The sequence below is a fragment of the Pteropus vampyrus genome, unplaced genomic scaffold, assembly GCF_000151845.1.
Source record: "Pteropus vampyrus isolate Shadow unplaced genomic scaffold, Pvam_2.0 Scaffold272, whole genome shotgun sequence".
In the NCBI taxonomy this organism is placed as follows: Eukaryota; Metazoa; Chordata; class Mammalia; order Chiroptera; family Pteropodidae; genus Pteropus; species Pteropus vampyrus.
In genome coordinates this window covers 421,318-439,330 of record NW_011889053.1, presented here as the reverse complement: position 1 = coordinate 439,330, position 18,013 = coordinate 421,318, and the positions used below count along the sequence as shown (strand labels likewise).

Genomic DNA, 18,013 nt, shown 5'->3' with positions numbered 1-18,013 from the left:
TGACAGCCTCAGCGCAGTCTGTGACCACTTCGTCAGCATCACTAGGGTGGAAGCAGAATGCCAGCACCCCAGACTGCGGACATGGGTGCCACTCACACTCACATTTGAGAACAACTGTTGGGAAGGTTTTACCATTAACTAACGGGTGCTAACGAGAAAAGGAAACTGCCTTGCTGAAAACTCGGAGAAAGTTTTAAACATATCTCGCTCTTAACCATAATTTACTAAAAAAAAAAAAAGGTTTTAATTTTGTTCAAGTTTACCTAATTTTAAAACTAAAATGCTTTTCAGAAAGAAAATTAATAATATTACATCTAGTTTATATAAACTAAAGTGGTGGTGAGATGCTTGATCTCGAATACTTTTCTAAGTTGGTATTTTTCAGAGGATGCTCTTTAAAACATGGATTTATGCGATGTAGCAGTTAATCCTGCTTTGTTACAATAGTTAAGAACCAAATAGACTTAAGATACGAGTCTCGTTTCTACGTTTGTTTGCTAGGTTAACTCTTGGCCACGTCGATCTTTCCATGCAATAACCTCTCTGGCATGACACAAGTGCTAAAGGAAATGCATGTCAAATGTTTGGCACATAGTAGGATGCTATAAACGTTACATGTTGTTATACTTCACTTTTGTTTCCTAAATGATCCTAGTCAAAGGACATCGCAATCATTTTTCAAAATACATGACCTCTTAGACTCACAACTCTGAAGAAACAGTACTGCAGAAATCTTATGTAGAAAGCAACAGAAATCTGAAATGTTAAAATGAGAATTGTACGGCAGGACTTGTCTTAATGTGCTACTTTATAACTTCACCACATATATAGTTCAGCTTTATATTAACTTATGGAAAGTGTTAACCACAAAGCATTTCTTTAAGATCACATCTCTAAGGTGCTAACACTGTAAAAGTGAGACAACGTCTCTCTCCCAGCCTCCAAAATTGCAACTTTCAAGATTCTACCCACTTACATAGATAAAAGTGCACCATACACTATTTAATGTCCTAGAAGCAAATGGTAGCCTTACGTGATGATCCTCTATGTTCTTCAAGAGCCTGGGATCATCAAAGTCACATGAATCACTAGGGGGACAAGACATCCGGCTGTCAGAGAGAACAGAAAATATTTATTCAGTTCAAAAGTTCCTTTAAGATAACTCAAACCTAGTAAGAATCTGTCTTCAAGAAGAACCACATCCAAAAAACCTATAGATTTATATTAAACTTTTAAACATCTGGAGTATTGCATATTATTTCAAACCTTAAGACAGGAAATCTTTAACCTTACTATAAAATATTTTATAAGTTATTATGACCAACAACATAGTCACAAGGACAAGGAGAAGAAACAGACGCAGAGATCAACATCGTGACTTGCTCGTTTTAGTTGGTCTCTGTGTAACTTCTATCAGGAAAATCTTCCTAGAAAACCTGCACAAAACAGGTAAAATAGAGGAACTACTGTATTGTAGCTATGCGATCATTTATGGCCAGGGCTCAGGCATAGGAGAGAGAAGGAAGGAAGGAAGGAAGGAAGGAGAAAGGAAACTTGATATTATGGCTGTGTACAATCACCCTGAAGAAAATGTGAAGAGTTAAGTATATTCATGTATCTCCACTCCTTCTTGAAAGCCTTTCTTCAGAACAACACCTGAAGAAGAGACAATAGCACAGCAGATGTCAGTCTGAACTCTGAGTAGATACCAGAGTTTAGTGCAGCAGAGAAAACAGACACCAGTAGCTTGCAAAGTGAAATGCCGAAATGCAAGCTGGTGCCCCAGGAGGACCTTGTGAAAACTGAGACACAGCAGTGTGAGGTACCTGTGAGGTAAGGGGAAGGTAGAAAAGAGGACGGGTCCCAAACGCACCTGAGGAAAGGGTCAGCCTGCAAGAGCCTGCCCCATCCCACACAGCCAGGTGACTGAACCTTCTGCACCCAGAAAAAAAGTAGAAGGTTTGTCCTCTGAAGAGGATAAAACACAGTAACCTTGGACCCAGGGACACCAGGCACACGGTGAGCAGGGTAGGCATCCTCCCAAGACAGGAGTTTTAAGTGAAATCTTATATATGCTGAAAGCTACGATCACCAACCCTCTGCCTCCCCTCAGGTCCCATAACAACCACAGCCACATTCACAGCCCTTGGCAGAAAACGGAAGTGTTCTTCTTGTGAGAAGACGACTGATCAGCTCACAGACAAGACCCACAGACACTGCCATCTGGAGATCCTCTAATAAAATGGTCGGCCCTGACTGACCACCCCACAGAGAAGCACGTCAGACACCAAGCACCCTGTCCCCACTACACGTGTAACATAGCCCTACTAAACCGTTTTGTTAGTGTATAAATCTTAAAACATGAGCAGACAACACCACCAGTCCTAAGAAAAATGTAAATCAGAACCACAACGAGATACCACTTCATACTCATTGGGATGGCTATTATATTTTTAAAAATTAATTAACAAATGGCTTGAGGGTGTGGAAAAATTGTGCATTACTGGCAGGAATGGGAAAGTGGTAGAGCTGCTGTGAAAAACAGTCGGCTGGTTCCTCAGAAAGTTAAACACAGAATAACACATGACCCAGCATTCCCACGTTTACATACCTACCCGAAAGAATTGTACGCCAATGTTCACACACATGCTACACAACATGTATGTCACAACTTTGAAGGCGTCATGCTAAGAATTGGGAAATATTGAACCAACAGCTCACTATTTTTTGTTAAAGCCCTGTAGACTCACTGGCCTTAGAAAATCATATTCGCGTTTAAATTTTATGCAGTTTCCTCCCTTGAAATGATAAATATGCAACTTTTATTTACAAAATATTCAGGTGAGAAGTGACAATACAAAATTGTTCCACAGTCTTTCCCACTAAAGTGTCAAGAAGTGCTAGAATCTACTTACCAGAAATCATCGGAGGATGGCTCTCTTGCCAGTTCTGGGAAATGACTGACAGAGAGAGAAGAAAACAGCGTGGTCACGAAATGGTGATCAAAAGACAGGTGTTCACACATGGAACATTCTCCAGAATAGATCACACAATAGCCCACAAACAAGTCTTAACAAATTTAAGAAGACTGAAATCATATCAAGCATATTTTCTGAGCACGATGATATGAACCTAGAAATCAGTTACAAGAAGAACACCGGAAAATTCACCAATATGTGGAGATTAAACGACACATTACTGAACAACCAACGGCTCAAAAAATAAATCAAAAGAAAAAAATACTGTGAGGCAAAAAAAAAAAAAAAAATGGAAATACAACAACCCAAAATTTATAGGATGCAGCAAAAGTAGTTCTGAGAGGGACATCTCAGTGAGAAATGCCTACACATTAAAAGACAAGAAAAATCTCAAATAACCTAACTTTACACACCAAAGAACTAGAAAAAGAAGAATAAATAAAGCCCTAAGTTGGTAGAAGGAAGGAAATAAAGATCAGAGTGGAAATAAATAAAAGAGACTAAAAAGAACAATAGAAAAGATCAATGCAACTGATCTTAGAAAAAGATCAATGAAAAGATCAGAGCCGGTGGTCTGAAAAGACAAAATTGACAAACTTTTAGCTAGACTTACCAAGAAAAAAAGAGAAGAGAGAGAACCCGAAATCAGAAATGAAAGAGAAGACATTACCGCTGATACCAGACATACACAAAGGATCATATGGGACTACTGTGAACAATTCTGCACCAACGAATTAGACAACTTAGAAGAAAGGAACACATTCCTAGAAACACAACCAAGATTGAATCATTAAGAAACAGGTAACCTGAACAGACCCATTACTGGTAAAGAGATTAAATCAGTAATCAAAAAACCTCCCAACAAGCAAAAGTCCAGGACCAGACAGCTTCACTGGTGAATTCTCCCAAACATTCAAAGAAAATTTAACACCAATCCTCCTCAAACTCTTCCAAAAGTAGGAGAATACTTCCAAATTCATTTTATGCAGCCAGCATTACCCTAATACCAAAACCAGACAAGGACACCACAAGAAAGAAAATTACAGGCCAATATCCTTGATGAACACGGATCCTCAACAAAAATTCTCAATAAAATATTCACGAGTCAAATTCACAAATAAAATATTAACAAATCAAATTCAGTAATACATTAAAAGGATCATACACCATGATCAAGTAAAATTTATTCCAGGGATGCAAGAATAGTTCAACATCGGCAAATCAACCAATGGGACACGTCCCATTAACAAAATGAAGGATAAAAATCACATGATCATCTCAATAACTGCAGAAAAAGCATCTGATAAAATTCAACATCCATTTATGATAAAAACTCTCAAGAAAGTGAGTATACAGGGAACATATCTCAACATAATGAAGGCCGTATATGACAAACCCTCAGCTAACATCATACTTGATGGTGAAAGCTTTTCTTCTAAGATCAGGAACAAGAAAAGATACCCATTCTCATCTTTTTTTTTTTTTTTCAGTATAGTACTGGAAGTCCTAGCCAGAGCAATTAGGCAAGAAAAAGAAATAAAAGGCATTGCATACTGAACACGCTAAAGACTTCACCAAAAAACTGTTAGAACTAATAACTAAATTCAGTAAAGTTGCAGAATACAAAATCAAATACAAAAATCTGCAGTTATTTCCATACACTAATACTGAACTATCAGAAAGAGATATTAAGAAAATGTCAGGTTTACAATTTAATCAAAAGGAATAAAATACCTAGAAATACATTTAACCAAGGAGGTGAAAAACCTGTACACTGAAAACTGTAAGACATTAATGAAGGAAACTGAAGAAGACACAAGTAAATTGCAAAATTGTCCATGTTCACAAATAGGAAGAATTTACATTGTTAAAATATTCATATTACCTGAAGCAATCTATGGATTCAATGCAATTCCTATCAAAATTCCAATGGCATTTTTCTCAGAAATAGAACAATCCTGATTTGTATGGAACCACAAAAGAACTGAATTGCTAAAGTAATATTGGGAAAGAATAAAGCTGGTGGCATCATGCTGTCTGATTTCAAACTACATTACAAAGTTGTAGAAATCAAAACAGTGTGTTATTGGCAAAAAACAGAGACATGGATCGATGGAACAGAATAGAGAGAAATAAATCCATGCATACATGATCAATTAGTTGATGACAAAGAAGCCAAGAATATATACAATGGGGAAAAGGACAGTCTCTTCCACAAATGGTGTTGGGAAAACCGGACAGACGGGCAGATGTAAAAGAATGAAACTGGACCCCTATCTTACACCACATAAAAAAAAAAAAAAAAAAAAACTCAAAATAGGTCACAACTTGAATGTAAGACCTGAAACCATAAAACTCCTAGAAGAAAACATAGGTGGCAAGCTTCTTGATATCGGTCTTGGTGATGATTTTTAGATCTGACAAAAGCAAAAGCAACAAAAGCAAAATTAAATAAATGGGGCTACATCAAACTAAAAAGTTCAGCACAGCAGAAGATAATCAACAAAATGAAAAGGCAGGCTACCGAATGGGAGAAAATGTTTGCAAATCGTATATCTGATAAGGGGTTAATCTCCAAAATATATAAGGAACTCATACAACTCAAAAACAAAACAAAACAAAACAAAATCCAATTTAAAAAATGGGCAGAAGATCTGAATATAGTTCCAAAGAAGACATTACACTGATGATAAAAGGTACATGAAAAGATGCTCAACATCACTAATTTTCAGGAAAAAAAATCCAAATCAAAACCATAATGAGATATCATTTCATAAGCTCACAGATGCAGAGAACAGATTGTCAGTTGCCAGAGGCAGGGGGTGGTGAGCAAATTGGGTTAAGAGGTTGAAAAGGTACAAATTTCCAATTGTACGATAAATAAGTCACGATGATATAATGTACAGCATGTAACTATAGTTATATAACACAGTATTGCATATTTGAAAGCTGCTAAGAGAGTGAACCTTAAAAGTTCCATCACAAGAAAAAATAAGTTTTGTAACTATGTATGGTGACGGATATTATCTAGGCTTATTGTGGTGATCGTTTGACAATATATACAGGCATCGAATCATTATATTCTGTACTTGAAGCTAATATAACGTTACATGTCAATTATCCCTCATTAAACAGAAAAGAACAGGCATTCAGATCAAAACATGAGTAAAAAATTTGTAATTATTTGATTAGAAACATAAATTTATAGATTTCCTGAGATTTCCCACTAGGTTTTAACTGTTCAAAGTTGGGACCCGTTAAATTTTAAACACATCCAACAGTCATTACACATCTAAATCCCTTATAAATATCCTTTAAGTATATCAGAAAGTATTTGGTTAAGGAGCTAAAAATAAATCGTTTCATTGAAAGAACGCAAATCAAATTTTCAATAATGGATAAACACACTCACCCGTAGGTTACTCCAGCAATGCTACACTTCTTGAAGTTCATGATATTGCATGTAAGAGTTCCAGTTTTGTCAGAAAAGAGATATTTTACCTAAATCAAAAAACAGAAGAAACATCTGCCCAAAATGTAATAAGATGCAAAGACCAATAAGTGACATCTTTCCTTCTATGCTTTTCAAAATCTGAACAAATTTTAGAAGTTAAATTTCCTTCAATCAAGCCAAATATATTTTATAATTACATATCTTGTATTAATAATTATAATTATGTATTATTATAAAATTAATATATTTAATGCTCAGACCACTCGAAAACCTTTTTCGGGAACCAATTCGAGAGTCCAATTGTGTGGAAATGCACAAGGAAGCCTGAGTAACAGCCCCGGAGACACTGTGTAAAGACGATACGCCTAAGCACTCAGTTCTGCCGCAAAGCATCTCGAAGACATACATCACTCTTCAGGTGTTCCCGTGATCTCTACAGTATTGTTCTAACGTCTAACGTGTCAGGGCAACAAGCCCAGACTTTGGCAACTTGGAAGTATTTTTCACACTCCGTCGCCTTGCTGGATTCAGAAGGCATATCCTGCAATGGCACAGAACAAACACCAAGCTTCTCAATCACCGTCACAAATGAAGGCCATGCGAAGGCAGCGTGGAACCGCCACAGATTAAATAACTTTCCAAGAGACAACATTTTAGAGATGGAATACAGGGAGCTCTGTCCATCTACAGAGGTAAAAAGAGAAATTTCTGGATGAAGGCAACAGGCCAACCATTCTGACGTGATTAAGCGTGTGCAGAAGTGATGACTCCCATAGGCACGTGTGCTGTGTGGATTCTGCTCTCGCAGGCGGATAATGTGATACAGAAAGAGGGGGAAAGAAACTCGGAGGGGACAGTTCGTTTCAGGCTCTGGGCTCCAGGCATGTGGGCTCTGGAAAAGTCACCTCACCCTTTTTGGCTTCAATTTCCACAGCTGCGAAATAACGGGTTTGGCCAGGAGACGTGTAACATCATTCCATGTGTGACATTCTGGGAAATTATGTCACAGAACAGTGACGGGGTGCGGTTAAGAGAATCGTCTCCAGTAAAATTCCAGTTTCTTGGTGGTTCTCTAAAGAGGGGTCATGACTGTGGCCAGATGCTAGATGTATTCCAGGGGTCCCAAAGGGAAGCCATGCTTTACTGCTTCAGAGAAGACGGGTTAATGAAGAACATGAATTGTTTACTCCGTGCTTTTTTCCTAATGATACAATACGAGCAAATACACTGCAAATTATTTTTGAAGCACTCAACAGGTCTCTAAGTAAAAAAGGATCTTTTTCAAAAAAGATGATTAACGCTCCTAAAAAAGTCAAATATTACACAGAAATATAAAATCAGTACACTAGGGGTAATTAATACTTTAACTATAAATAAGTTTTTATATAGCTATATGTGCAGTAAGTCTAAAGGTATAAAAATTCAGTAGAATCGGCCTTCTAATAAGCAGTGTTTCTTTCTGCCTCTTTTTTTTAACAATTAAAAGATTAAATCAAAATATTAAAAAATGAAAATTTTATGATAAAGAATTATTAAGATTTGCTATCACTCTGCCTATTGAATCTTAACTCCCAGTTCAAAACTACTTCCCCACGCAAACTTTCCCCATATGCCCAACGAGGATGAGTGATTTCGTCTTGGGGGCTTCTTGAGCATTTTAAATCCTTTGGGGTTTTGGGTCCAGTACACTAGCACCTAAGAACAATGACATACTGACAACTGTGCAGAAGAGCCAAGGACCTCATTTCGGGCACCTCCGCCCCCTTGAATGGGCTCAAAAGTCTCAAGAGGTAAACAGACAATGCGTCATTATCATGTCTCTTATTTCCCTGGATTTATATATGGAGAGACTGCTATGGGGACATAGAAAAGAGATAAATGAACTTTATCTGGAAAACTGGAAAGGCGTTCAAAGAGGAGGTGAATTTAGTCTGATATATATACACGGCATCCACTTCATAGGGTATTTGGGAGCTTTAAATAAGATGCATAAAATGAAATTGTAATTTTTAATTGCAATGCATTCAAAAGAGGTTATTCCTTGCAATAATTTCAACATAAGACAAAAACAATGCAAAGCACAACTCAGTAAAGGCAATTAGGGTTTGGGGGTGATGGTGGATAGTTCTCTGGAACATTTCAGAAACAAAATCTGGAACGTGTAAGAGATCTGATGGACACATGTCCTTCATATTATCCCCCAAATGTTTTGTAGGGTTGTACACTATCTGAGTGTCTTAACCATTGTTTGAAGTTGTTGCAGGAGATAAGATCCATTCATGCTCACGTCACAGTCACCAAAGTCCCCACAGAGGCTCTCACCTGACCAAGCTCTTCATTCAGGTTTGATGTCCTGGCCATTGCAGGAGTATCATTTCCAAGATAATACATATCCGTGTCCTGAGAGCGAAAAGAGGGGGCACTTCAGAAAATATTTACTTTAATCCTTCATTTAGATTAAAAACAGACAATAGAAATGCTAAGTTTTAATTTTACGGTGCAATTACAGTGGCAATTAGTATAGAGAAACACCGTGATACAGGGAGAAAACGTGGTATTTATATGGAGAAGATTTGGTTTCAGGAGGATCATTTCATGACCTAACTCATACTTCTGAGCTCAGCTAATGCCTCATTCACGGGATTGTTAGGAAGATCAAGGAAAAATGTCCGTGACAGCACCCAATCCACATACACAGATTCAGTTCCTTGAAAATTCCCCTTCCATGCTTACAGTGGAATCCAAGGGTACTGTCACCATGAACCGTGACACCTCATAAACCGTGACACCTAAGAGACTTTTCCTCAGCACTAATTAGACTTCGAAAGTTTGAATGGCAATTGCAGCCATTTCGCCCCCATTCACCAGAAGACAAGCATCTGTGGAGCATTCGGCCTCCATTTTCTCACTTAATTCTCACGAGAACCCCTTGAACAGGCACGGCCGTCGTCCTCATGTCAAAGACCAGGAAGCTGAGATGTTAGGTAACTCGTCACTGTCACTGGCTCAGGGACACGCTTCCTAGACGCCCCTGGCTGGTTCTCTGGCCCTTTACCTCCCATGACCGAATCAGAAATTAACTATATCCTCCCTCTTCTGGGAGCGCGATTCAATGGCTAAGGCTCTGAAAGAGTATTAGAGAACCTGGCGGACGTGTCTGCGGCAGCTCGACCTTTCAACTCCACCATGATACTCACCCAATTTATGAAAAGGGCTTGGGTGTATTTCACAACCTCAAGAGTAACCAGCAAACTGATGGGAATCAGGTTGTTGTACAGAATGATGAACGTCAGCAAGTTGTACCCAAAATTTTCCGAGTTCGTGTCTGTGGAAGAAAACCGGAAAATCTGTAGTTTAGTTGGTCTCCGTTGAGTTTCCTTTATGATTTTTAGAGTTTTTCTAAAAGATGTCCACCAAAAAAAAAAGCCTATTGGCTCGCGTACACATTTAGAGATTCGAGTTAAAATAGTTACTGCGCATCCACGTGGCAACGATTGTGAATACAAAGGCTAGTAATTTCCAATCCCTTCCAATGAAGAGCTGGCTTCTAATGGGAGGCTGTGGGGAGGGGAGCAGGCAGGAGCAAGCATGACCCCCAATGTGACCACGCAGCAGGGTACGGCTATCAAAGAGGGGTTCCGAGGGCATTGCAGAAAGCGGGGCAGGATTTTTTTTTTTTTTTTTTAATGGAAAGACATTGCCAACTGAAGACTATCTGGAAGAATAGAAGCTCCAGTCCAATTTAGAGGACAGAGAGAAGACGAGTAACAGAAAGGATGCGGAAAAGAGAACGGGTACTGGAAGTGATCATAAGGAATATCTACAACCTCGTTAAGGTATGAGTACTGACTAACACTCCCGAGAATTGGTAAAATGGCGGGGAGGGGTGGGGAGTGTGAACAGGGGAGGGAGGCAGGTGAGAAGCCTGGAGCCTATTTATGGAAGATAAGAGAAGGGACGTCTTGATGCAACAAGACCCCTAAAGATGGAACGAGACCCCTGAGGGATGGAATCCAAAGCAGCGTCAAGGGCAGGCCGGAGAGGAGGAAGGACCAGGAGAGGGAAAAGAGGTGCCAGTCCTTTGGGCATCAAAAGAGGAAAGCTCTTTGCACTCAGGTCCAAGCTCCGAGAGTGACAACGCTAAGTGTTTTTTTGTTTTTGTTTTTGTTTTTTTTTGATTAAATTAGTTCTTTATGTTTACAACCCATAAGCCAGAGAGCCTATTGAGCAAAATTTCATGAAGGCGTCAAGGACACAGGGCTTCTTAAAATATTCCTCCCCTTCTCTCCATATTTTTACTCCACAAGCTAGACTAGATAATATATACTCTAAAAATAAAAAAGAATTCCCAATGCAGAGCTCTGTAAAGAATTTCTAGTAATTCAACTGTTCCAACTTCAGTTATCGCTGAGAATGAATTCGATTCATTATGAAAAGGGGAAAGCATCAAGGAAAGGGGTAGGGCAGGGCAAAGTCAGATTTCTCAGGCCAGCTGGATGGCTCGCATGCCCTCCACTCAGCTTCAAGCCCCAGTCACGTCACATGACTTGAGTTTCAAATGTTCTCAGGGTATGGGTGGTCGCAAGTTCTGTCCCCACAGAACAACAGCCAGGAGGGGAGAAGCAGCTCTACAGCTTGAGGTCCTGATCCAGCTTCATGCTAAAGGGCTCCAGCCTCTCGCCCTCTGGCAGCGTGCTGTTGAGCCTCTCCATCAGGAGCACAGTCTGGTATATGCCCCAGTGTCCCACAGAGCTCCTGGGCATCCCCTACGGCTACCTCTGACCAGCCTGACTCAGCTGCCACCACTGAGAAGGCCCAGAAGATAAAGAACCTGAAATGGAAGCTTCGGCAGGTGGAAGAGCTGCAGCAGCGGATCCAGGCTGGGGAAATCAGCCAGCCTAGCAAAGAGCAGCTGGAGAAGCTAGCAAGGAGGAGACACTGGAGGAGGAGCTAGAGGACTTGGAGCTAGGCCTGTGAAGCCTTTGGGGAATAGGAGAATGGACTGCAGAACAAACTGTGGGGCTCTCTGGGATCCTGGTGAATGCGGGCAGCGGCCGTCAGGAGGGCTCTCCCCCCATACCGGCCCGCTTCCACCTCTCATGGCCCAACTCTGTCCTGCAGACCCTAACCTCTCCCTCATTCCTTATTTTTTCTTCTGAAGTGCTATTTTTTGGACTTTTCCCTGCTCCCATTCCCGGTGTTCAAAGATCTCAGTGACTACCCCAGGTTCCTTTGCTGCTGATCCGGGCGTCTTGTTCAAAGGAAAATTGGGAGGGTGGGAATCTTTTGGAGAACTGAGGTTGAGGGTAGGGGGAGTACGCTCAAGTCTTGGAGTCTTGGTTCTTGTTCAGTGTTTATGGGTTATCTCCCCCGCCCCCCCGTTCGTTGCTTTTTTTTTTTTTAAGAACAGAATAAACAAGTGGACAAATAAAAAAAAATGTGTCTGTGGCGGAGGATGGCGGACAGACATTTCGTTGACTTTCTGGATCTGCTCCGCGTATTTGGCGTATCTTTTCTGGCGTTCTTGCCTGAAGCTAAAGAGTGTTTCTACTGATAGCTCCATGTCTTTGATTCATTTAACCAAAGCATTCTGATTAAAAGCAACAGCCTCTGTACGCTGATGAAGGTGTTCCTGATATCGGAGGCAGAGCTGCAACACCTGCTGAGAATCTAGTTTCTCCAATGTGGTATCCCAATATCTCCATCCTTGCTTCCTCATGACTGCTAATCTTTCACTTCTCCTTGAAAGGCTTGGATTGTACAAAGTAGCCAATGGGCGGACAAGGATGGCCGCCACACATAAGAAGTGCTTGGAAGGCTTTTTCAAAAACGTTTTGGCCCACGTGCACAAGCAACCTACTCCAGCACTTACCCATCTTATTGATGTACCAGTTCTTTCCACCTTGAGACTGGTTCCAGTACAGGGCCCCCGCTGAGCTCACCAAGGCCATGACCAAGAGGATGCCAAACAGCACCAGGATCTGCAAGTTCGTCACTTTCTCAACGTTCGACCTCTTGAGAGGTGCTTTGGTAGAATTCTGTGCAACAACATTTAAAATCAGTGAGGGTCACAGAACAGACTTGGGGGCAAGGAGTGGGGAGAAAAGGAGATAAGTTACCTAAACTTAACAAATGAAAAGTAAAAGACTATATATATATTTTTGCCAAATAACCAATGACATTAAAAAGTGTACTCCATTCTTGATTCAACAACTAGTTTTAAATAGAGATGACAGAAGACACGCTCTACCATTTTTTTTAAAGAACACAGTTCAACTCTACATGAGTCGACCTGTACTTATGATTACGTTTTAGCATAAAATTGGCTACTTTCATTCTCTTAGAACAAAACATAGTCTAAATTATTTAAGTCTAATTTAAAAGACATCAGAATGTCGCTAATTTAAAAGAAACTTAAAGATTCTATATCATAAAAATCTAGAGAGAGACTTCAAAGTAATAACATAGCTCATCAATTAATATACAAAGAGATTTCTGGAAGTACTCATTTTCCCTACAGCAGCTTCCAATTTAATTGAGGGGGGAAAAAAAGAGACATACACAAACACATACACATCTATCATGCAAACTGGAACATTAATATGTGTCAAAATAAATAGCTAGACAAGGAATTCGTTTGCGAAACCGGACATAAAACAAGCGGGAAGAGTCGGGGACGCTCGGGTGGCCAGTGGAAACCTGAAGGGACTCCCAAACCACAAACCGGATGCAAACGGGAAGGCGGACGAAAGCAGAGAGGCAGCCTAGCCGGCTGCGTCTGTCACTGCTGCTGGGGAAGCCAGCCCTGCTCCAACAGAGGCCGGCATTTAGAAGCGAGTTCAGAAAGACTCGTTAAAGCCAGATTCAAGGATCGCCACCGCATCCCAGGCGGAACACTGGGGACACTATCTTCTCTGCAGTGGCAAAGCCAACAGAACTGTTTGCACTAGACAGGCATGTACCTGAAGTCATTTCATTAAAAATGTTCTGAAGATGGTACTGGTGGGTGGAACAAGGTCCCCCTCCCCCAGTGATGTCCCTACCCTAATACCTGGGCTCTGTAAATATGTTCCTTTACCTGGCAAAAGGGACTTTGCAGGTGTGATTAAATTAAGGACCTTGACTTGGAGAGATTACCTTGGATTATCCAAATAGACCCAATTTAATCACATGGGTCCTTAAGAGCAGGAAAAGGAGAGATCCCTCCCCAGTTACAGTCACGGGACGATGGGAATGACCGCTGTGACTACAGAAGGATGGCCAAAGAGATGCATGCCGCTGCCTCTGAAGATGGGGGATGGGGGTCGTGAGCCAAGATCCGGGCAGCCTCTGGAGGGCTGGGAGAGGCAAGGCACAGGTTCTCCTCTAGAGCCTCCTCCAGTGTCCTACAGAAAGGGACACTGCCCTGCTGGCAGACCTCACCCCTTTATATCCGACTTCCATCAGAACTGTAGCAGACCCACTCCGTGCTGTGTTAGGCCTAACCGTGTGCATTGTCATGGTGACAATCGGCTCTCGGGAGGCGAGCCCAAAGCTTGGGGCTTCTGGCTCTGCTCTTTTGTGCCCATCTGCTGACCATTTCAACTTAACAATGATGAGCTTGTAACGGCAAGTTCTGACCAGCATTGTAAGTTCTCTTAAATTCTCAGGAAGCACTGCTACTTCTGAGTAATGGAGTCCCTAATAGAAACAGGCCAAAATGTCAGATTCTGTGAAAGCTTATATCTGCCCTGAACTTTACACACTTCATTTCCTCTTCAGAAAGCCGTCAGTGGAATACTAGTTAGGCAAACGGACGCGGGAGCCAGACTGCCAAGGTGTGAATCCCAGTGCTCTCTCTCTTACTGGCTGTGAACCTTTGGTGACTTACTCAGACCCTCTGGGCCTCAGTGTCCTCGTCTAAAGCATGGAAATAACAGTATCTTCCTCACAGAGCCATTGTGGGGGAATAATTGAGTTTGCGCTTGGAAGGGGACATGGACACTAAGGATTCGCTGTCATTATCTGTGATCATCTCTCTCTTTCCCATTAAATCAACCAGCAGAAAGGATAGACATTGAAATATTTCTACATATAACTGCACTGACCATAAAGCGAGGGAACCGTGAAGAGTAGGAGGCACTGAGGTGAGAGTTTGAAAAACAAAGCAGAGAAGGCCTAAGGCGATCGTGTTTCCTTTCTGTGGTCGAAATGCACAAGTTCGGATGAAAAACGTTATTTCACAAACGGGATGGCTTCCGGCTCTGTGTGTTAATCCTTTTGAAAGCTCGTTTTTTGGACTTGTTGTTTCAGCCCCAAAGGCACAGCGAGTCTAGCACAGATGTTTCTGGGGCCACCCATTATTCTGTACTCGAAGAGTCAACGTGTAATAACCTTTGCAAAGAGCTCAGTCACGTCCAGGTGCAAGGAGAAATGCCCATCACACTCATGGATATCAACTCCATGAGGCGACTTAATGTATGCCTTGCTCACTAAGGGATGATGGGATCATTTTAAGTGCAACTTAGTTATCTCTCACACCTCAGCCACAAAGCCATATGATCCAAGTATGATCTAGAGATGCAGGATCACACCCCAAGAAGACAACCAGCGCCCCAGGAAATCGTGGAGAGTGGTTAAGTTTGAAATACACATAATCTGAAAACTAGTCCTGGGGCCCTGCCCAAAGCGGAGCTAGATCTTTGTGATCTCTGCATCACTTCATAAAAAAACGGAAGCGATCAGTGCTTGGCGGAGCTCCAGAAGTGTCAGACAGTGGGCGGGGCCCTGGGCTTGGGAAGGCGGAAAGCACCTACCAGGTAGCAGAGCGCTCACATACTCATCAAGATAAAGTCTTCGCGTACAGAATTCTCAGAACCGACGAACTTAAAGCTTTCTCCTCCGCGCCTGTGAATGGGCGAGGACCTCGTGGGAAGAGGGACCGGGCGCATCTCAGATACGCTGAGTGATCTTCATCCGTCCAAGAACCGCCTCTCAGCATTTGCCAACTACTCAGGTTTTTTAGCTGCCGCGGGTCCCCTCCCACACGCATACTCTCTGTAACCATTCCAACACACCAGGCTGGCGGGGGTGGCCCTACCACTCTGAGACCAACGCCTCTGTCCTCGCCCTCCTTGGGAAGCTGCTCCCCTGCCTCGTGCCTTGCCTAGCGAGGATGCTCCTTCCTGAAGCCCCCTCAAGCAGAAGACTCGCTCGGAATCTGAAGACAATACTACCGAGTGCGTATATGGGACCCAGTAATACTTTCGACATTTTATTCCTCCAATGCCAGGTTAAAAAACCTACTTGTAAAACTCATGCCATGTGGCTACACAATATTCTGTCTCTTTCCTCAGCAAGTCTGACTTCTCAGGCACTCCCCCTCGTTCCCGGAAGGCTTGAGCAGTCGGGCTATGGTACCTGTCTCTAGCCCGGCCTTGCCATTAACCAATCTTCAAAACCACAGCAGCAACCTCATCGAATGCCTTAGTCTCTCAGCCCTTAATGCTCAACATCAAACAGCTTCTAATGGCTCGACCTTCAGCTTCCTGCTCCCATGTCCCTTCACCCCAGAAACCCAAAGACAAGCACCCTACACACTGAGAAGCTGTCACTCAGCAACTTCAACAATCTTCTTCACCTTCGGTAAGTCTCCCGACCCTTCTAACCCACCCCACCTCCCTCCTCTGTCTCCACTACATGCCCCAGCTGGTGTGGAAACTGGGGTCTATCACCGCACCTGTCCTGGTAGGTTTTTAACTCTCTCCTCCTACATCATTTGACCTTGAAGAGTGGATCAACATAAGAGCCTCCCTTCTCCAAGCCCACATCTAAAACGTGCTTCTTAACATCATTCCTAGTAACTAGCCAGTCAATAGCCTAAACCTGGCTTGGCTGACCCTTCTGTATGCACCCCAAAACATTGTCATAATAGGGACCTTGTCCCTATTACTCCGTAGTCTGTGGGGCTCCCAGAGCATAAGATCAGGCCTTTTACTATTGTCTCCATACGGCTGGGCACAAGATTTGGTGCACGGGGGTCACTAAACATTTTTAAATTAGGAAATATAGTTAAATATGTAATTTTGAAATCATATAAAAGGAAGACAAGCTGAAAAGCCAGTTCTCATTAATAGCGACCATTAGTAAAATGAGATGTCAAGTGATACCAAAGAACTATAAGAAATGACACACAGAGATATTGATTTCTGCGGAATTTGAAAGTTATCTGGCAAAATATGTCATAATATAGATGTCAGCTGCAAATTTGCAACTAATAATTTAAAACACATTAACAAAGAGAAAGAGCAAAATCATTTTAACTTATTATTTTTTTTTTTGGTGAATGAAGAATAAACATCAGTTAAAACTCACTGATTTTACATTGTCTGAAATTCAGTTAAATAAGACAATTTAATGTAAAACCCTGATTAATGTGATGAGGAGCAGAAGTGGCAAGAGAGGAAGGAAGGAAGGAAAGAAAAAGAAAAAAAGAGAGAGAGAAAGAAAAGAAAAGAAAGAAAGAAAGAAAGAAAGAAAGAAAGAAAGAAAGAAAGAAAGAAAGAAAGAAAGAAACGAACAAGTTCCTGCTTATGTCCAAAAGATAAAATAAGTCAGACTGACTGTCCCCCGAAAATCCGGGAAACAAAGACCATTGATATTTTAAGTAAGAGGTAACACATATCTGATACAAGGACAGAATTCCAGGAGATACTACCTAAAGAACCAAAATAAATTTAGGTTCACAGACAAATCTGAGTTCCCTAAATGCGACGTCTGCATTTCTACTCTATGCAATAAAAACAGAAAGAAAAAAAAAAAAAAACGACTAGAACCAGCATTGTTTTTCAGCATAGAAACGTTTTACCTGCATGAGTTTGGTGTCGTGTCCAGTATAAACAACTATGCCAAAGACCCACTGAGTATTTCTAAGCTGTGTACCTCTTAATAAGATCTGGTCAGGCCCAAGGGGAACCGAGCTAAAAATAAGAAACAACATTTATATTTAATCATAGTCTGACAAATGAGCATGAGCTTCCCCCTTAAACATAAACCCACAACGAGTCGAATGTTTCCTTTAGTCACATTTGAACTTTTACACTGAAAAACGGGAGGCAATAAAGGTTACCACTGGCTTAATCCACCAAAAAAAAAAAAAAAAAAAGCGCAAAACAAGTTTGTCTTATCCATTCATCACTACAGGAAAAAAATTGTTTTTCCTATAAAATGACAGTGGGAATTTTGTCTCTCATAACTCTGTTATGAAGCTCAATACTCAGAAAGAAAATTGCTAAAATAACCAGAAATTTACTCAATTGGGAAACCTAGTTTATTTTATAGTCTATGGTAATGGGGGAGGGGGGTGGCGGGGAGGAAGCAATAAAGCTGTCATATCGAATTTGTCAAGGATGACTTAACGGTTGGATAAAAAGCTGAGTAATAATGTAGAAATTCAAAATGGGAGCCTACGGAACGGCTCTGCACACCCACTAGAAACCAAGATGCAGTCAGTCACAGGTGTCATCATGGTTATCTAGGGGTAGATTCCTATGATCAGGTCCTTCCCTTTGGGTCTGTTCAAAATATAAAGGCGGGAAGCACT

General features: G+C 41.4%; 1 protein-coding gene across 1 annotated transcript in view; it reads right to left on the bottom strand.

Moving 5' to 3' along the window:
* ATP8A2 (ATPase phospholipid transporting 8A2) overlaps positions 1–17,365 on the bottom strand; it is a 390,044-nt gene extending 372,679 nt beyond the window's left edge. The window contains exons 1-7 of the mRNA XM_023520615.1: positions 17,279–17,365; positions 12,305–12,470; positions 9,630–9,757; positions 8,755–8,832; positions 6,391–6,479; positions 2,916–2,960; positions 1,034–1,109 (exon numbers count right to left, since the gene is read on the bottom strand). Of these exons, the coding sequence (XP_023376383.1) occupies positions 1,034–1,109; positions 2,916–2,960; positions 6,391–6,479; positions 8,755–8,832; positions 9,630–9,757; positions 12,305–12,470; positions 17,279–17,284 (588 nt within the window). The 5' untranslated portion in view covers positions 17,285–17,365. The remainder of the gene's footprint in view (positions 1–1,033; positions 1,110–2,915; positions 2,961–6,390; positions 6,480–8,754; positions 8,833–9,629; positions 9,758–12,304; positions 12,471–17,278) is intronic.
* Positions 17,366–18,013: the final 648 nt, after the last annotated feature.